This window comes from Furipterus horrens, unplaced genomic scaffold (genome assembly GCF_987537825.1).
Source record: "Furipterus horrens unplaced genomic scaffold, mFurHor1.1.pri manual_scaffold_1, whole genome shotgun sequence".
Classification (NCBI taxonomy): Eukaryota; Metazoa; Chordata; class Mammalia; order Chiroptera; family Furipteridae; genus Furipterus; species Furipterus horrens.
In genome coordinates this window covers 168,943,501-168,964,825 of record NW_028327171.1, presented here as the reverse complement: position 1 = coordinate 168,964,825, position 21,325 = coordinate 168,943,501, and the positions used below count along the sequence as shown (strand labels likewise).

Genomic DNA, 21,325 nt, shown 5'->3' with positions numbered 1-21,325 from the left:
CAAAATATATTAAATGTTAATGTGCCAGGACAGTAAATTCTGGAAAAAGGCATTAAGGGGCTTTATGGGCTATAAGTTTATGCATTTTTATCAAAGTTTATGTGTTTTATGTTGGCCATTTGGGAAAGTTCTTGTGCTCAAATTGAAAACACAAGGCTTTTCCAAAATATAGTCTCCATTTAAAAAATTGAGTTGTAGACAGATATGGATGTCTTTCTCTTAGAGAGAGAATATCTGATCAAAAAAGTGTCACTATCTTGAAATCAAAAGTGCTGCTTTTTTTTTTTAACTTAAAAGATAAAAACTTATGAAGCATAGAAAAAAACCACTGAGCGTTATAGAGCTGGTATATCTAGTTTGAAAATCGGAAAGAATTTGTGAAATTTTATGTAATCAAATGTGTTTTGTTTAACCGCTGCTTCATTTCAGGGATATAGACCTTTGTATGTGCTTAACTAAAAAGAAGGGAATTGATTCTTATAAAAAGTAGTTTTTAACTAATGAGAACAAAGTGAACTTCTACAGGTTATATAATCCAGTTACATAACTTTAACAGGACATGTGCATGACATTAAGTGAACTTACATATCCTGAGTAAGTAAACAAATTATTTTCCCATCTGTGTCACTTTATCTTAATGTAAATTGAGAAAGCTAATCTTTTACATTCCTTCACATGATTGCCTCTCTCCTTGTGAGTGATTGTGGCTGTTCTTTTGTCTTTCTTAACCTCAAATCACTTATGAATCAGCCTTTATATGTCAGGTTGAATAATTTCAGAACTCATCGCCAAAAATGTGCCTAGAGACCAGGTTGTTTACTTCAAGACTAAATTGCCCCGATCAATCCACAACCAGGTCACCAACCCTCACTTTCACCAAGAAACTGCTATAAGTCTAATCCAACCCCCAAACCCCTTTCTAAGGAGATTTAACTTATGCAGTGGCTGGGTTCTAAAGTTGTCATGTACAGTCACACCCTTGAAAAACCCCTTACATCACCTACAAAATACAGCACACATACTTTGTGTATATTCCTAAATCTAACACAGCCTGATTTTTTTTTTTCTCTAGCATTGTTCTTCAGTAATTTGTTTGCATTTGTGGGAACTTGCTTTATGGGGGACAAAAAAGGCTTTTGTTTTCCTAAAGAGAGTAGTTGACTTTGTATTAGTTAAATGTGCATTCCATGACTCCACTATATTCCCCTTTCAAACATTCCTTATCCACCTTTCCATCCCCAATTCTTCAGCATCTTCACTGGTCTTTGAAGCCATGCATTCCCTTTCATTCCTCTCAAACGGAGACTGCCCATTTTCTCATCACCTGCATACTACATGAGCAGTGGTAGGACTGGCCTCCTCACAGCCACCTTGTACCACTGCTAGGCCATTATTATTTGCTCTTTTGTAAAAAATTCCCATTTTGAGGTTCATGCTCAGCCTCATCGCTGTCATCTACTGACTTCATTCTAGTCATTCATTGAAGGCTTAAATATCTGGCTCACTGTTACCTTCTCTTCTGCCAAGTTTAGCCATTATCTTGTTTGACTTTAGCATCCATGTGACCTGCCCATTAAATTCTCTGTCCTCTTAGTTCCTTGACCTCCTCATCACCAGCGATGTTTTTCTCTACTCCATTTCAGCCACCAACTAACATGGCCATCGTAGGTTATCCTGGACATACTCATCTGGGAAATATTAACTTCTATAGCTTAATATCTGACATACTCTGAAGTCCTAAACTTCTAGTACATCTAATTCTTAGACTTCGTAGGGAACTCCTGTGTAGCTTGGACTTCATCACTTCTGTGTTCATTTTTTAGTTTGTCATCTGCTACTTGCTGCTCTATCCCCTGTACCCTGACTTCTGGCCACTGCTCCAGTGAAACTTCTCTCTCAAGGGAACCAACAGACAGCCACCTTGTTGTTATTACTACTTAAATGTTTTGTTACAAGGATTGTTTCTTTTAAGAATTCTACAATTCACCCTGGCTGGTGTGGCTTGGTTGGAGTATTGTTCTGTACACCAAAACATTCAAGTAGATGCTTCTCTAAACACCGATGTTTCTCTCTCTCTCCCTTCCTCTCTCTCTAAAATCAATAAACATTAAAAAAAAAAAAAAAAAAGAATTCTACAATTCCTCTATTTTATTGTGACTAGTCTAAGCCTCTAGTCAGTAAAATTTAGGGGGTATTACTAAACATTTGTAAAAGTTGTTTATTATTTCATGAGCTAAATGTTATTTAACATAGTATGTTCTTGTTTGTTTCAACTTTCCTACTAAAATATTCTTTTTACAAAACAAGGCTAATGAGATCATTCTGCACTGTTTAGATTTAATTTACAATATGTTGTAGTTGTGCACAGAAAACATTATACACATAATTTTTTACGTTTCTGTAGTAATCATTTTAAAATCAATTTTAATTCTTGTTTTGCAGTTGAAGCTTTATATCAAACTACATACCCAGAATATCTCCAGTACATTTATTTGGTGGCACCAATATCTCTTATGATGTTAAACCCTATAGGGTTCATTTTCTGTGAAATCCAGAAGTGGAAAGACAGTCAAAATGCTTCTCAAAACAAAGTAAAAATTGTGGGACTTGGACTTCTGCGAGTATTACAGAACCCAATAGTATTTATGGTCTTCATTGGCATTGCCTTCAATTTTATTCTTAATCAAAAGGTGCCTGAATATATGGAAAATTTTCTTGACGGACTTGCAAATTCTTTTTCTGGATCAGCTCTATTTTATCTTGGTCTTACAATGGTAGGGAAAATAAAAAAATTGAAGAAGTCAGCATTTGTTGTACTAACTCTTCTCATCACAGCTAAACTGTAAGTTTCACTTATTTAACTTGGGGGTTATATTTTATGAAAGTCTTATTTAGCTAGTTCATTGAGATGTCTGCAACTCTTTTCTCCTTTAAATAGTTTGATAATAATAATAATCCCTCCTAACTGAATAATTGTGATTTAAAGGAAAATGTGATGTTGGTGTATTGTGGGAAGTCATTTTCTTATTCCATGTTAGGTTATCTTTTACATTTTATGTTAGAGGATAAAGACTATTGGTTTCCCTTCAGCTTTTTAATAATTTTACTTAATATCTCCTAATGTCCAAGTGCAGTAATATTTTTTAAAAGCATTTTGCAAGATTTCTAAGTTTTCTAAATCAGTTAAAATCCTAAACTCAAAAACATCTTAGTCATGATTTAAAAAAATAATTTTGAATATAACCTTTTTATCATGAATTTGGGAGAAATATTCTGAAATATTCTGTAATTGAAATTTCTAAATAGAAGTAAGTTAATATGAATGATTATTATCAACTATCTGATCCTAGCCTGTCAAATAAAGAGTTATCAGCCTCTTAGCTAATAGTTCTTCAGCTTACTTAGCTCTTTAGCTATGAAGTTATACTTCATGGTACAAGTGACATCAATTTTACTGCCAGATTATCCCCAGGTACTTGGGGCATTCCTTTTGGGGGTGTGGGGGAGATTAGGCAATGGGTTTATTGAGGGGAAAAAGAGGGAAGAGGGGAGGAGAGAGGCAGCTCCCAGACCAACTCAAGAGCCCGTAGGAGCAAGGGGAATGGGGAGAAAGGGAATGGGGAATGGGGACTCCCAATCCTCCTTGTGGGTCTGTAGGAGTCCCCTCTTGGGGCATTCTTAATTACTGAGTTCAGTTAAATTTATAAGACTAGTGCAATATAAAATAGTATCTATATTTTCAAAATAATACAAATGAATATAAATTCTGAATATTATTTATGATTGTATTATGAATCTCAGAAGTAAAATATTAGCATTGGCACAGTAATAAATATGGTTCTAACAGTAATAGTATTATCAACTTATAAGTAGAATGTAAAATCCTCATAAAAAATTTTTTTATTTCTCACTTGAGGATATGATTATTAATTTTAGAGAGATAGGAAGGGAGAGAAAGAGAAAAGACATAAATGTGAGAAAGAAGCATTGATTGGTTGCCTCCCAGATGTGCCCTAACTGAGGATTGAACCCTCAACCTAGGTATGTGCCCTGACCAGGGATCAAACCAGCAATCTTTTGGTGTGCGGGATGATGCTCCAGCCAACTGAGCCACCTGGCCAGGGCTAAATATTCTCATTTTTAAAACTTTTTTTCTAGGTCTTTGATCCCTGTTTAATATTTTAATCTATTTTTTAAATTTTATTTATTTCATTTTAGAAAGAGGGGAAAGGAGGGAGAAAGAGAAGGAGAGAAACATTGACATGCAAGAGAAACATGAATTGGTTGCCTCTTGCACGCCCCCAACGGGAGACCTAGCCCACAGCCCAGGCATGTGCCCTGACCTGGAATTCAACCAGCAACCCCTCCATTGGGAGGATGCCCAACCCACTGAGCCACACCAGTCAGGACTTACCTATTTTTTTAATTTAAAAAATTACACAGAATATTTCTGTATCCTAGAGCATCTCTCTTAAGTGCTGCTGTGACAATATCGTCAATGTTTGTCTTGTTCTTTTTAAGGGGAAGCTCTGTTAGCTCAGCTACTATTGATAATGTTCTTTCTATGGAATCCTGAAGGATTTGTTTAATAATTAATTGACTCTTCAACATGTCAAGATTTCACTAATTTTCTGTTCTATTTTAATTGTTCCAGTTTCTTTGCTAAACCTTTTTGTCTTTCCAAAGATGAAGAGCTAATTGTAAGATAACTAGTTTTCTGTTTTTGAAAACCTAATTGAGCAGCATTATTATCATTACCTGAACCATTTAAACCTCTAATCATAATAAAAACCAGCTTTGCTTTTAAAAAGGTTACTCAGATTGTCAGTCTTTTTTCTTTTAACATTTCAATGAACTAGTAGAGGAAACAAGAAACAGGAGCTATTATTACAACTTTTATAAACTTTTTGCAAGAAAATTATTTGTAGAACAAAAGCCGGATTTTCTCCCTCCTAATTCCTAACATTTGTAGTATTTCTAGAATATTGTTACACTTTAAATGATTCTAAGTTAAATTCTTGATTCTTTCAATAAAATGTCCACAAGTAGGATATAGAGAATAGATGCATGCAAATAAATATACCTTCTAGGAAGAAGAACAATAACCTAATGTGAAGTTACCACTTGGGGACCAGCATACTTAGATATTAAGTTATGATGCATTTCTTGTTTCTTCAGCCTGGTGTTGCCACTTCTGTGCAGAGAAATGGTGGAAGTCTTGGACAAGGGCGACAGTGTAGTGAACCATACAAGTTTGTCAAATTATGCATTTTTGTATGGTGTCTTTCCTGTGGCACCAGGAGTGGCTATCTTTGCAACACAGTTCAACATGGAAGTAGAGATTGTATGTATATGCTGCCTTCTAAGTTTGATTGTTTATGTGGTTAGTAGAAAATGAATTTTCAAAAACCAGAAGTCAGCATTTTTTTATGAGAACTTGATATCCATAAGTTACTTTGTGGTATAGAAGGAGGCATTCTGTAACGTCATGTAACAAGTTATTTAATCTGGGGTCTTTATTCAGCCAGGACATTTTTCATTAATTGTTTTTAGTTTCAAGTATTTTATTTCTGTACTTATACTTAAGCCTAAAGGTTATAATGGAAAGGTAACTTGAAATTTTGAGGGAAATATAATTCTGTTTCACTCATTGATAATTTAGCCACCAGATGCAAAACACCACATAATCAACTACAGTAAATAGCTAAAATCAATTAACACCACATTGTTATCAGTGTCTAAGCATATTGTAGCTTTCTCTACAGCATTAGAGTAAGTGTTTTTGAGATATAACATGAAGGTACTAAATTGTTTAACAAAGGTCAGTTCCATTTTTAATCTGTAAAATGTTTGCACAGTAATTTTTCTCTTTTTTAACTTGCTTTTATTGCCCTATATTTTATGAAATAGTATGATAGGAAACTGGTCATCAGTTTAATTAGATCATTAATATGGTTTACTTCTTAGAACCTAGAAGATAACTATCAGCCATGTGATGTCTACTGATTGTTATGTGAAAATATAAACTGAGCATACATTAGAAAAGGAGCCAAGGGGACTTAACGGTGTTTTCTTTTAAGAATATGGTATTAGATAGCATGCTGGATTCTACGATGTCTTTTTACCAAATCTTGCTTTTATTTTGGAATGCCTTAGTGCGCTGTAGCTATTTAAAGTTTAAGGTAATTGTTTAACTATGACTGTTACCCTTTCCTCAATTTAATTTTATTTTTGCAGATAACCTCAGGGATGGTAATAAGCACATTTGTGTCTGCACCAATCATGTATGTTTCTGCCTGGTTACTGACCTTTCCCTCAATGGACCCTAAGCCATTGGCATATGCCATCCAGAATGTTAGTTTTGATATAAGTATTATCAGCCTGGTCTCCTTGGTAAGTATGTTTCAGTGTAAAAATGAGTAAAAACCACCAAATGAGTTTGTGAATAGCCTGGTAACAGAAAGTTAGGGGTTTAAACATCCACTTTGTAGGCAGTAGAGAATGCTAGAGCCTACCCATACAATATATCAGTCTTCTGAGATTTGTCATTCAGACTGGGAGTTAGAGTTACATGACAGACAAGGCATGAAATTTAGTCAGGCCTGAATTTGACTCTGGCTCTATCATAAACTTGCTGTATGTCTCTGTGAACTTACCTTGACTTCTCTAAGCTTCAGTTTTCTCAGCTATCAAGTAAAGATAATAATTTTGCCTATTTCCTTTAGTTTTTTTAAGTATCACATGAGACAATATGTCTGAAAAGTATTCTGTACATGGTGAATCACTATATAAATACTAGTTGTTGCAGAATCATGGCGTTGAGGGATCCTTAGGATCACATCCATTCATCCATTTAATGTTATGAAACTTTTTGGATATATTTTGCTCAAGTTAAATACTTAACCATTTGACAACTAGAGTATTTTATAAATCAAGCTATCTGTTGAATTCAAGCAGTATTTTGGCTGAAAAGAAAAGGACTTCTACTGTTAAAGGAAAGGAGGGGCGATGAATATGTATATTGGTAACAAATGTGTAATAAATTTAATTTTTAGGAAATTTTATTTCTGTTACATATTCTTAAAATCTATTCCCATTGGTAGGAGGGCAATTTGAGGAGAGAGACAATATAAATTTTGATGGACAATGAGGGAAGTAGAAAGAAGGAAATTAACCAGTGTAACTGGCTTGCCATTGTGTAGGTAGAATAGAAACCCAATCCTTTTCACTGTAAGGAATGCAAAACAGTCTTAAGGTAGGCAATGTGTATTGTTAGAAGTAAGATAGCCTGAAATTTAGATACCACATGAGTAAATGGAATCAAAAAGGGAGAATGTAGCCCTGACTCATGTGGCTAAGTTTGTTGAGCATCATCCTGCAAAGCGAAAGGTCACCAGGTCAATTCCCCATCAAAGCACATGCTTGGGTTGTGGGTTTGGTCGCTAGTCAGAGTGTATACGAGAGACAGCTTGATCAATGTATGTTTCTCTCTCATATTAATGTTTCTTTCCCTCTCTTTCTCCCTCCCTTCCCCTCTCTCTAAAGTAAATAAATAAAATATTTATTTTTTAAAAAGGGGAACTTAGTACATTGTAGCTGCATCTCCTACTAAAGCTCTTTTCCTGAATAGTTGGGTATGAACCTGTCCCATCCCAGCCCCCAAAGGTAGGGGAAGTTAGAACATGGCCCTGATAAAGGCATTAGTTCTCAAAGACCCTATCATTTTTGAGCAGTTAATTTATGATAGGACCTCTCCATGCTTTTTATTTTATGTTCGGTATAGTAATTTACCTTGATACCCCTTGGGAAGCTAGACAGATTAAAGTAAATAAAATGTTGGAATTTTTTTTTCTGAGCCAGGATAAAGTGGATTCTTTAAAGAGGCTAATCAATGAATTCAATAAGTAATTGAATTATAAAGACTATAAGGTTTAAGAAACCTGAATAACTTTTGAACCTCTTGTTTTTAAGATCTGGTCTCTGGCTATTCTTCTTTTGAGTAAAAAATATAAACAGCTTCCTCATATGCTTACAACTAATTTACTCATCGCTCAGGTTAGTAAACCTATAGATATTTAGAACTATGGTTTTGTCATTGATTACTACAGAGAAGAAAATTACTTCTCTGTATTTTTCTACTTATAAAGTCAAAAATACTTTTTACCAAATGCAAACAATTACAATTTGATTACAATTAATTTATGCCTAATTTATTAAATTGTAATGGGTCTTGAACAATATAAAGTTGAGGTAATAATGGCATTTGATGATAATTTTGCATTTTTAATAGAAATAATTGAATCATTGAAAATTGAACCCTCATGGTTTTATTTTTTCTAGTTAAGTCTTTGCATGTCTCAAATTATAATGGAAAGGTTAGCATTTTCTATGTAAACCATACTAAATATAAGGTTAATATTTAGAATGTTGTCGTCTGTTTTCATTGAATATGTTATAGACTCTGTAAGAAGGTTTTTTTTACCTTAAAACTTAAAGTTTTTGTATAATTAGTATGCAGGAGTTGATAATTCTGCAATAATTTAAACTGGATAATTATAATATATTTGCTATGAATAAAACATGAGTATGACTTATGTGAATATGACTGTCTTTATATTTTTTTCTTCAGTCTATTGTCTGTGCTGGAATGATAATATGGAATTTTGCTAAAGAAAAAAATTTTGTTGGACAAATTCTGGTGTTTGTTCTATTGTACAGCTCCCTCTATAGCACCTACCTATGGACGGGTAAGTTGGATCATGAATGGAAACTTAGGTCTGTCCCCTCTCCATCACTATAAGCCCTCAGCTTCTAGTGATCTGTTTAAAGTCTCCTAGGACAGGAGTAAGGTATTCTCTCAGACATTTTCACTTACTGATGTAGGCAGTACGCAAAGCTGAGTTCTGATTGCTGATGTACTCTATTTCTTCCTGGGTTTGGGCAGTTTCTCCTCATATGGCCCTTTTCCTTGGGGTGTTTGGCTCTAGGCCACAGTCAGCACAGCTCTCCTTTGGAGACCCCAAGAGGGCAGGCACTGGAGGCAAGTAGAGAATGTAGGGAATGGGCAGAGAGGTATGAGGCATGTAAGGTGTGTCCCAGAGTTCACGATTAGAGTCCAGTTGAACTGAATAAAAAACTGTAGCTCTGTCTTAAGCAAATGACTTAACTTTTGCAGTCTCCGTTTCCACATCTGTAAGACTCGGTCATTGTACCTTACAGAGTTATTTTGAGAATTAAATGAAATATGGATACTTATGCCTGGTATGTGACAGGCAGTCAACAAGTAGAACTATAGTATTAAATAGAGGGGGAAAGTGGTAATATGAGAACAAGTAAAGTCAGGAATAAGAGGGTATGGAAATAGAGAAGTACCCAGGAAGAAAGACTATTCTCATTTCACCTGACTCCAAAAAGGATATTCAAAATGGTTTAGCACATTGCTATTTTGAAGTATAATTTTTATTTGGATGCATTCTGCTATGTTTTTGAAACATTCTGTTTAGCTGTTTTGTATTCACACCACAAATGTAAACCTGTAAAATGGCACCTAAAAGGAAATTGTAGAATGGTAGGGCTAGAGAGAGCCACTGTTAAGAGGCAGGTGTCAGGAAGTGGCTATGAGGAATAGGCAGTTGACTTCATGCCGTCAGTATCAAAAGCAGTGCCCAAACCAAGTCAACAGCCCTTTGAAGTGAAGGAACAATGTGGTGAGGAATTACACAATGAAAAATTCAGGGCATAGCAGAGAAGGTTTGAGCTTTTTCAAGGCAAGTATACCTTGCATAGCGTAAGAGATTTCATGAGATGTCAAGTTAAAACAGCTTAAAGACTTCATTTCCAAATAAAGATAAACCAACTTGATCTCTAATACCTGGGTTTATTAAGGCTAAATTTGTAATAAGAATAAGAAAGCAGCAAATAGATCAATATATCAAAAAGCCCCAAGTTTCCCTGAAATACTCTTCAAGCGTGCATGCCAAAATCTATCCAAAAACGTTCTTAATTCCCTGACCCCAATGAAGGGGCCCTTTAACCTTGAGATTATTATGATATAACAGAATTTTAGATCTCAAGTGTCATTTTAAATCGTCCCATTCAGCCACTTTTGATTTCACTGATTTGCATACGAGCCTCATGATTTTTGCCATATCTGCATAGCACATGTCCTTGTTTTTTTCCTTAAAATTGACTCACTTTTTAAAAAACTTATATCACTAAAATCCCAGGTTTCATGTGCTAGTTAAAATTTTTTGAAGCACATGTTAAAATAAACACATAACTAGTCAAAAAATTTTCACCCTGTGCCACCTTTCATCTCTACACTTTGGAAACACTGGTGTGGTTTAAATCTTTCATTTTGCAAATGAGGAAAGTAAGGCCCAAAGAGTTTAAGTGTTTCAGGCAGGAGCTCTCACAACTTAGTCAGTGAGAGACCCAAGGCTAGATTGGACCTGTTCGTATATCAGTCTTCTCACAAGGAAGGAATAATGAACACTGGAACTTAAAAGAGTGCCCTCGGTACGGTAACACAGTTGGCACACTTTTGTGATTGGTTACTTATTTCCCTTGCCCTTTGAAAACCTGAAACTACGGAGTGTACAAATGTATTTAGAGAAGAGCAGTGGTATTACAGTATCTTTTGAACTTGAATGTTTGGTCACCTGTAAAGGAAAGTAATTCTCAAAGACCTTGTTGATTTATATTATTTCTAGCACAGGATTACTTAATCTGTACAACCTTAAATCTAGGTATGAATTCCTTATATACAGCTAATATATAACTTTAAAACCAAAGCAAATTCACAGATGAGATCCAAACAAAACTATAAACCCAGTAATTCAAATTAGCAACATTTATCAACATGACAAAGGGTCTTATTTTGCTAATCTGAATCATAGCTTGAAATGTAAAATGGAACTCACTTCTATGGTTAGGGTTGTGTGGGGTTTTTTGTTTTTTTTTTTTCATTTGACCTGCCTTTATTTCCATGTGTGGATTTATGATCTCGGTTCTCATTCTTCAAACTACCACAGAACCTTTATTTGGGCTGAATATAAAAGTAAATGTAAGCCCTGAAATCATAAGACTGTATTTTGGTTATAAGAGGGGCAATTAGGTGACTATCATTGAAAATATACCAAAAAGACTTAAAATTTCTCAGAAATTTCCAGATCCTGATGAGTATTTCTGAGGAACCATCAGAGTCCATGGGTCTGTGGATGTGCTTCAGATCTGGTGGCTGGGTTTCCAGTCCTGCTGTGCCCTCTGCTGGCCGTGTGGGTTGGGCAAACCCTTGTTTCCAGATCTGTGAAATGAAGGTGTAAATTTCTAACAGTGGTTCCTTCCAGCCTTAAAACTCTTAAGGTTCTATGGCTATGTAGAACTTTTTAAATAAGACATTACTTGTATAATTAATTGGATATCTGGTATAAGGAAAGCTAAAGAATCTTCAAATATTTGTTTTTGTAGTAAATTCATATTGTACTCGTACTAAAGTAGCTCATTGAGACTTGGGGCATTGTCCAAAAACAAAACCAGTGTAAGAATTGCCTGTACTTTCTTAGCACCAATAGAATGGGAGTGTTTTTATTCTTAGAATTGTTCTGTAGCCAATTAAAAAATTCCTTTTTCAAAATATACTTAGATTCCAAAGACATCAGTCAAAAGAACAAGATAATTTTGGACTTTTGAAAAAAATCCTCATGTATAAAACAAGAAGATTTGAGTAAAGACACAGTATGGGAGGAAAAACACAAATGATTTTGAATGAAGAAAACCAGCTTCAAAATATTGGGGACAGTGTGGAGTAAATTTTAGGGCAAAAACTACAGACTGCTACTGAAAGAAGCTTGATTAAATAAAGTTCCATGAAGTATGCTCAACATCAAGTAATTATGTATCTTTCAACCTCTATTTTTTTGTTTTTAGGACTTCTAGCAATTTCTTTGTTTCTTTTAAAAAAGAAAGAGAGGCTACAAATTCCTGTTGGAATCATCATAATATGTGGCTGGGGGTAAGTTGGTAGTTTTCTCTTTGCTTACACATTCCTGTATATACAGTGTTAAACAAAAAATTACGACTTCCATGGCTGAAAGTATTTTTAAAAGAAAGGACCATTGCTAGCAAAAAAGAAGGCTGGTCTTGGGGGATAGAGTCTAAACCACCAGCTGCATGGCTAGGTAGGAAAGACTGCATGTCCGTTGTCATGGAGTTTACAAATGTTTTTACGCATTAGGTAAGGGAAGGGGACGAAAGATGTAAAGTGTTGAAATAATTTATATTAGCTGTAAGCAAAGGGATGGGAAGAACATGAAGCATGCCAGCTCCAGGATAAGCACAGAATCCACAAAAAGAAATTTCCACTCCTGTGGATTGGTGTGGGCAGCAGCCCAGTAAGTCCATGTGTAAACAAAAAGCAGAGACTCCTGAAGTTTGATGGTGCTTGGCCAAAAAAAAAAAATCTGTGGAAATCGCCACCTAGAAATCAACCCAAAGTTTCAGCAGATGTACAGGAATGTGAGCAGTCTTTTGTTAGTTGGTCCACAGCCATTAATAGACTAACAGTTCCATCTCTTTCTCTCACTCTCCAGCTGCTGTAATTTGATTTAGAACATCTCAGAAATTTCTTCTTGTCAATAGTTAACTATTCATTATCTTTCTCTCTAAATTCTTGTAATTCTAGAATTCCTGCTCTCCTTGTTGGTATTCTTCTGATAACTGGTAAACATAATGGAGATAGCATTGACTCAGCCTTCTTTTATGGAAAAGAGCAGGTGAGCAGAGTTTATTGACAATTCTGTTCTTGAGACTGTCTCCTTTTAGCTTGCTAATGTATTTTGCTATACTTACATTGAAATTAATTTTGAAAATCTATTCCAGCTTAACCACATATCACACAGGTGATCCTACACCCCTTTGTTAAGTCACACCTCAAAATGTGGTAAAGGTTTTATGCGTGTAAGTTGGCTTTTAGCTGAGGATTTCCATATGTTTGAAACTTAGTCTTCTTAAACACACTTACGAATTATATTTCCTCTACTGTAGGAAAGAGTGATTAATTTAAAGCCATTTTATGAGTTAGCAGTAATAATAAAAGCCAGATTCTTGACTTTCTCCATCCTGTAATAAATGTAAATTTCAGAACAAAAAGTATCTGTGAGAAACTTTGCTAGCAAAGCTATAGAGAAGAAGACTTTTGAGACCTGCTGAATCAGAAATTCTCCAGGGGGTAGGGCCCATGGATGTGTTTATTAAAAACTTCCTCAAATGATTTCGATTTCTTACCATTTTTGTTTTGTAATTTTGAATTTTATTAGGTTGTTGTGAAAATAAGATTATACATGAAGGACTTAGACTAGTGTTGCCATATAGTTAATACTCATTGAATATTAGCTATAATTACTTATTTTTGTTATTATTTCCATTTAAAAAGTCTCTAGAGTAAGTATGCTTGAACTATGTTTTAAAGCAAGCAAAAACTTTGAAGTAAAGATCTGTAGACAATTATTTAAATTACTTGTGGAAATAACCATGGCATTGATGTATGTATAGTGAAAGAAGAATTTAGAAATCTTATATGATTACAAGCAAATTCTTAATTTTTCTACAAATAACTTACACCACTTCCATACTCTTCCTCTTTTTTCTTTTCCATTATTCATTTTTTTAACTATATTTTATTGATTATGCTATTACAGTTGTCCCAATTATTCCTCCTTTGCACCCCTCTGCCCAGTACTTTCCTTCCCTCCAACAGTGCTCCCCTTCACCCCATAATTCATGTCCATGGCTTGAGCATATAAGTTCTTTGGCTTCTCCATCTCCTATATTGTTCTTAACATCCCATGTCTATTTTGAGCATTTATAGCTATGAAGATGCATTTTTCTACCAAAAAAAGTACTCTTAACCTGTTCTACTAAGATTATCAAGATGGAATTGTGAAAAGTGGATTAATGTCTTTTTGCAATGTTGGCAGATGATCATCACATCAGTCACCCTGTTCTGCAGCATTGCGACAGCTGGCATATCACTCATGTGTATGAACCGCACCACCCAAGCAGGACGCTATGAATGTTTCAACCAGTCTCAAAACCACAAAGCAGCAGAGCCTGAAAACACTGCTTTTGAGGAGAGTCCAGTGCCAATAAATGAACCCGAACCTTTTACAAGTTCTGTCCCAGAAACAAGTATGATCCTTAATATAAAGAAACTTATGTGCCTGTATAGCATGTGTCCTAAATGTTTTGTTTATGGGAACTTCCTTGAACTCTCTTGAGTATCACAGGTATTTTGTCAGAGGAGGAATTTGAAAGAAAGTCGATAATAGAAAGAGCTTGCAAGTTCATTCATTAGATTCTTGTCTATAATTTTTTGCAAGGATAACCTTTTGTTTAAACCCTCAGACCCGAGAGTTTTAGAAAAAAGTAACAACCAAAGGAAGCCCTTTTTAGGAAACTAAGCATCTACATTTGTTAATTTAACAACTTGTATCAGGCAAACACCATCTATAAAATGCTCGAGGCAGCCTAACTGACGCAGGGTTCATGGTCAGGAATTGGCAAACTACAGTTTACAGGCCAAATCTTGTCAATCACCTGTTTTGTTTGGCTCAAGAGGTAAGAATAGTTTGTACATTTTTAAGGGTTGAAGAAAAAAATTTTAAAGACAAATATTTTGTGCCACTTGAAAGTTATATGAAATTTAAATTTCAGTGTTCATAATGTTTTATTGGAACATTCATTTATGTATCATTGTCTACGGCTGCTTTCATACTATATTAGTGGAGTTGAATCATTCAATAGAGACCCAGTGGCCTGCAAAATAGCATCTGGCCCTTTATAGAAAATGTTTAGCAGTGTTTGGTATAAGTGAAAATTGACCCTAACTAGTGACTTTGTTAATAAGTATTAACAATTGTTGTGGGGTTTGCTTCAATTCATGAAGGGAACTCAGCAATAGAGTATACATTTTGGATTCACAGACTGAGTATTGTGCTGGGAAGTATAAATGATGGTACATATTTTGTTGAGAGAGTTTATGGAGTCAAGGGGTGACTAATCTCAAAACTATTGTAAATATCAATAAGTAAAAGATAGGAAGAAACAGCAAAAAGGGAGAAGAGATTTGTAAGAAATGTTTAACTGTTTTTATCTTAAAAGGAAAAAGTCACACTAATCTTATAAGCCATTTTACATTGCCTTCCTTGCCCCTCTCTCCCTTTCTCTGTCTCAAACCAGACATATGTAGCACAGTGGTTAAAAACCGGAAATTGAAGTCAGGCTGCCTGGGTTCACATCCTGACTCCACAGTTGACTACTGCTTGAACTTGGGCAAGCTCCTCCTGCTTTGGTTTCCATATCTGATGCTGATAATACCTACTTCATAGGACTGCTGGGTCCTACTACAAGGAGCTGTGGTTTGCCAACTCTAGACCTACACCATTAACCCTGCTTCATTCAGGACTTCATTAATTTATTGTATTGTTGGTGCTCACTAATTTGTTAGAGCTTTTGTGATTATATCATCAGAATTTCATTCTTTTGAGCCCTCTTGGCCATTTTCCCTTCACTAAAATTTTAAAAACTGCGTTTCCTATGTACTTTCCCAGCATCCTCTCCTTCCTCACATGTTTTTGTGGACTCTTACATTAATCCCATAAATCTGACTACTATTCGTTTTCAGTCAGGGCTTGAAGACCACCATTTCCAGCTGGTTCTCTGTGTCTTCCTTTCCCACAAGTATTTCAGAACAGGCTACAAAAGGTTTAAGAACATATGTGGGAATCCCTAAACTAAGTGTCCTAAGCACAGAGACTTTTGCTGCTACCTCTTTACATGTCTTTTAAAAATAGCAGTTTGTACCATAGATGTTCTTTAAATGCTGCATCACCATCTCCAGCAGGAAAACTAGTCTGCATCTTTAGTATATATGAATGGGGAACCAGAAGACAGATATCACCTCCACAGGAGACCCTCTGCAATGTTTATATTTCCCTCTCCTCATGTCACTATTATAATTGCTTTTTAAACTACCTGTGTAACCCACTAGACTGTTATGTGCTGTGACTGACTTGCCTCTCATTATAGCCTCTGTACCTACCACAGTATCAGGCTGACTGTACATGTTCAGTAATATTTGCTAAATGGATGGATAGATAGATGGATGGATAAGATAGGCCATGATTTTCTGAAGCTACCCTAGAAACTGCCACGGCAAAATTCTTGTTTACTTGCCTGTTGAACACATCTATGTTCCTAAGGAAAAGATCTTTAAACCTGTCTGGTTATTTTCCTTTCCTAAATCCTGCTCTGTCCTGCTTTGCTACTAATACTAACACATAATACATTAGATGTCCAGCACGGCCTCCCTAAACCTCAGTAATCCAAAATAGTTCACTCACCTCTGCCCCTTAGTGCACATTTATCAGAGACCCATGGTTTTCACATGTTATAGTGTGGAATTATGACTGAAAGGAAAATTAATCTATTTTAATTAATATCAGAGTTTCAATTAATAAAAGAGAAGGCCATTGGGCTACTTATATATACAACTTACGTTTGAAGGAAAAAACTGCCTTAGTACAATAATTTTCGTGGTGGCCATAATTTGTGTGTGTGTGTTTTCCCTGTTCTATGTCATTGGAGTAGGCTGGCTTTATATCTGTTTTCTTAATAATTTTATCTTAACTGATTTAAGCCTTCAAGTTTCTGAAGATAAGAGGGCTGGGCCAGACGATCTCTGTATTTTCTTTTCTTTTATTCTGTGGCTCTATTTTTTAACCTTGAGATAGCATCGTTATCTTAAATTTATGAAGACATTTGTAATAGCTTATTATAGATTATACTTTTCATACTTCTGAAATGTTTTTGTTTGTTTTTAAGAACACTATTGAAGAGTTAAAGCACATTGTCAATGAAAGGTTCAGCATAGGAACTATTCTTTTTTCCAGCATATTTAATATAGTAGATTACCGAAGTTATTATTCTATTATAACCCATATCAAGAAATGCTATGTCTATATATGTGTGAAATGTTTTAAAGGACATTGCATGCACTTCTGTGACTCGTCGGCAGCCGTCCGTCTCGAGAGACGATGGTGTAGCTTCTTAAGAGTCTATCTGCACCGCCAAGAATGGCTGTGCAGTCCAACTCGGGAGTGACACGGTATATGTCTCCTCCCGTGTTGAATCGACATCTTGTGATGACGCTGGAGTGTCCTCTCCAGTGAAGCTGAAGCTACAGAGCCTGGGCAGGGTGATATGGAGGGTCTGCTGTTGCCCATGCAGCAGACCCCCCCTCTCTTCGCAGCTGAAGGGTCCAAGGGAAAGACGGAGTCAATACAGCTTGGCTTCAGGTGCGCCGCAGGAGTTGCCGGTGTTGACTACAATGTCAAACCGCCTTAGGGACTCCGGCTCCGGATTTTCTGTCGGGGTTTACTCCCTTAGCCTTTCCCCTGAAGAGGTATGCCGCAAGGCAGCGGAGGTTTTTTGGAGTCAGAGTTTTCCTTCTCTGTGACTAAGTAGAGGAAAACTCTGTAGCAGATGTCTCAGTGTGACTTCTGTAAACCAATCTACCTATAAACCAGCAAGAAATTTTCAACAGTATATTTTTAAAAAGAATATAAATGTTTTTACTACATCTTCTGAACTAGTAGGAAACACATTTGACAGCAGAGAGTTTTGAGCTAAACTTAGAGGAGGAGAGTATTTAAATGAATTAACAAAAGTGGTAAGTCCCTGTCAAACTAGGCCTGGGCAGCCAAATAAGTATGGGGTTTGTGGAAACCAGTAAAGAATTGTTCTGAGCCCTGGCTGGTGTTGCTCAGTGGGTTGAACACCAGTCTGTAAACTGAAACGCCACTGGTTCGATTCCCAGTCAGGGCATATGCCTGGGTTGCGAGCCAGGTCCCCAGTTGGATATGTGCAAGAGAGCAACCGATCAATGTATCTCTCACACATTGATGTTTCTCTCCCTCTCTCCCTCCCTTCCCCTCTCTCTAAAAATAAATAAATAAAATCTTTTTTCAAAAAAAGAATGGAAGGGCCTTTGCTGAATAGTGGAAGCAGTTGGATAGGGAGAGAGGGGCCAAGCCATAGAGAGCTTTCAAATCCAGGCAAGGATAAAACATTTTTCCTTGTCTCGCAACAGTGAGGACACAATACACAAAGGAGTTGATCCTCTGTCTGCTAACTTTTCTGTATAAGCATATTTGAACACTTTTTTTGATAGATACCATGTGTCATTTCCATTGTGGCTGCATGGGAAATTTGTATGTGTATAAATGGATTTATTTGTGTTTTATGTTTGTTTGTTTCGTTGGTTGTTTTTTGGTTTTGGTTTGTTCTATTTGGCATCTCTTAACATTGCCCATTTCTGTTACGATTGGGCTCTGTCCTCACATGTAATATTATCTATGTAGGTTGCTGCTCCTGCTCCATGGGAAACAGAGAATTATGCTGCTCATCCACAGAGCCAGTAACAAAAATAAGCCCTAGGAGACCTCAGACTCCTTCACTTGAGAAAAGTAAGTAACTCTGGGCTATGAGGATGGGCCTAAGCAACAAGAGTTTCCTTAGCCTTATGCCTTAAAAGAATTCAACCTAGCCCTGGCCGGATAGCTCAGTTGGTTAGAGCAGGATCCCAATCTGCCAAGGATGCAGGTTTGATCCCCAGTCCAGGCATATATAAGAAGCAACTAATGAATGCATAAATAAGTGGGACAACAAATCAATGTTTCTTTCCCTTCCTCTCTCTAAAATCAATTAAGAAAATTTAAAAAATTTTTAAAAGAACTCTACATAGAATTTCTGTAGAAGCACACTGTTTAAGAATATGTGCTCTCAAATAAGGTGGGGGAAAGTACTAATAGAATAATCATGCATAGATAGAATACTCAGTTAAAAAAAATTAAGTTCTTATACTGTAGTAATAGGGACTACCACACACACACACATCGATTTTTCCAGTAAATTTAACCCAAGTGATAAGTCCAAGGATTTTGCCCTAAGCATCATTATTTTTTTGGCATTTTTTTCCTTGTTTTAGAAACTGAGATTTTCCCCATCCACCTCCCTTCTTCCCCAGGACCAGGACTAATTAATTAGGGTTTAATTACATTTTGAATTCATATACTTAAAATATACCCTTTCTTATAAAAAGAAAAATCTTTAAAAATCTTTTGGCATACAAATTAAGAGACTGAATCATATTAGTGGTCTAAATTTCTAATTATTTAAAACAATTATTTAGAATACACTTATCTGAAGCTACAATGCGCTTTTAGTTGATTATACATATAATTAAATTTGAAAGATAAACTGCAAAAAAGTCCTCTTTTTCAGTAACTGCCATGACGAAGTAACTGCTTGAGCTAATGCCGACCCCAAAAAAAGACTTCTTTTTAAATGAAGCATACGTCAACTGTATTGTTGCCAAAGGCATTATGTTTTTTGTTTGTTTGTTTTTTGATATTTGTTCACTTTGTTCTTAGGACTACAGTTACAAAAATATGTTTTTTTTGTCTATTTATGATGAGCACAGCCCCCACAAATCAGAAAATAATAAGCCATATAAGCAGTTATGTTTATTAAGTCATTAATTATTGCCCATCTCTGGTAGGCATTATGTTTTTATATAACAAATGTTGTGAGGATTATAAGAAATAATGTAAGCAAATCACTTAGCCCAGGGAGTGGCATTCACAGTAGATGCTCACTAAACACTAGTAGCAGTAGTAGTTATTATCAGGCAGGGTTTAAATTTGGCTGTCATTTGCTGACTAGAAATCTTAAATAGTAGAATTTGCATTTCCACAGAAAGAACTAAAACTATATCAGATGTTGGGCCTTCACTGACTTTCTGTTGGGAAACTGATTCTGGCATTCAGTTAAACTGTCTTTCAGTTTTTACTCGTGCACACCTTTTCTAAGCTAATGTTTCTTTTCTTTTTTTTATTTTCGTTTTTCAATTACAGTTGTCCCCTTTTCCCCTAATTTCTCTCCCCCACCCACCCCACCCCCCCTCCCACAATCATATCCCTCCCCGCTGTCCATGTCCATGAGTCCTTCACGCAGGTTCTTTGACTAAACCCTTCCCTTACTTATGCCCCTTCTCTCCCTCTCCCCTCCCCACTATTGACTGCTATTCTGCTCTTTGTTCTATTTAGTTCCTTTGTTTGTGTTGTTCTTTAATTTCCTGTATTAGGTGATATCATATGGTATTTTTCTTTCTTTGCCTGGCTTATTTCACTAAGCATAATTCTCTCTAGTTCCATCCATGTTGTTGCAAATGGCAGGAGTTCCTTCTTTCTTTCTAATGTTTCTTTATGTTGGAATTCCCAAGGCTTTCCTGCTTATTTTTTCTCCCTGTAGAATATACCCACTAGTAAAGCCCGTTGACAAGTTCAACATGTACTTCAACAACTTTTTTTTTTCCTCCAAAAATCTCCTTATGCTTTACTTATCTGTCATTTTCTTCATTAATAATGCTGATTCTTAAAAACAAAAGTAAGGGGCTTCTTAGCTTCTCTGATTTTGCGAAAATCATATAGAATGGGAGCCATCACAAATGGACTTCGTCTGCTCACACAATTTAGTATCATTCCTAAGCCTAAAGTAAAGCCTAAAGGAAATCAAACCATGGAGAAATGACAAATTTTAGAGTTTAATAATATAATTAATTGCTCATCCCTAAACACTGACATAGCACAAAGGCAAAATAAATATTGCAATGTATAAAAAAGGCAAATGAAAGATACTGAAATTTATTTTTATCTATTTTATATTTGTACATATATTTTAAGACCAGGTTATTATATATACTGTAGAATTTTCCTACACCAAGATAGACAGAAATTATTTTTACTAAAATACACTCATACTATAGAGATAGTTTGGCAGCTACTTTCTTTTTACTTAGCAACACTGTGAACTTCTCCCCATGCCATTAGCTATTATGCTATACCATGTTTAATGCTCTGAGAACACATCTTTTCCTAAAAACTAGCTTTAGGAAATAAAGTTTTTATTGTTAGCTTGAGGTTTATTGTTAACTATGTGTTTTAGTCATTGACTTTTTGAAACAAGACTGTATGTTAGACATCTATTTTATAAAAATGTTTTCCCCTGCTTTTGGTGCCATATATAGTGAAACTGAAGTAGGAAAACAGGTTGCTTGGGAAAGGCCCCACACCTCTCTTTTAGGCCAGAGAAGAGTCATGCCTGTGATTTGATTGGGTTCCATATGTGAATAAAGTGTATGTTTTTTATTTGGTGCCTTAAACATCTTTCCTAAGGCAAATTTTAAACTCTTTAATGAAAGGCAAGT

General features: G+C 35.7%; 1 protein-coding gene across 2 annotated transcripts in view; it reads left to right on the top strand.

Moving 5' to 3' along the window:
• GPR155 (G protein-coupled receptor 155) overlaps nt 1-21,325 on the top strand; it is a 42,436-nt gene that overhangs the window by 10,080 nt on the left and 11,031 nt on the right. For both annotated transcript variants that reach the window (XM_090280814.1, XM_090280815.1), the window contains exons 4-12: nt 2,443-2,842; nt 5,179-5,344; nt 6,238-6,393; nt 7,972-8,055; nt 8,630-8,747; nt 11,929-12,013; nt 12,683-12,773; nt 13,977-14,187; nt 18,420-18,524. In XM_090280814.1, the coding sequence (XP_090136940.1) occupies nt 2,443-2,842; nt 5,179-5,344; nt 6,238-6,393; nt 7,972-8,055; nt 8,630-8,747; nt 11,929-12,013; nt 12,683-12,773; nt 13,977-14,187; nt 18,420-18,524 (1,416 nt within the window). The remainder of the gene's footprint in view (nt 1-2,442; nt 2,843-5,178; nt 5,345-6,237; nt 6,394-7,971; nt 8,056-8,629; nt 8,748-11,928; nt 12,014-12,682; nt 12,774-13,976; nt 14,188-18,419; nt 18,525-21,325) is intronic.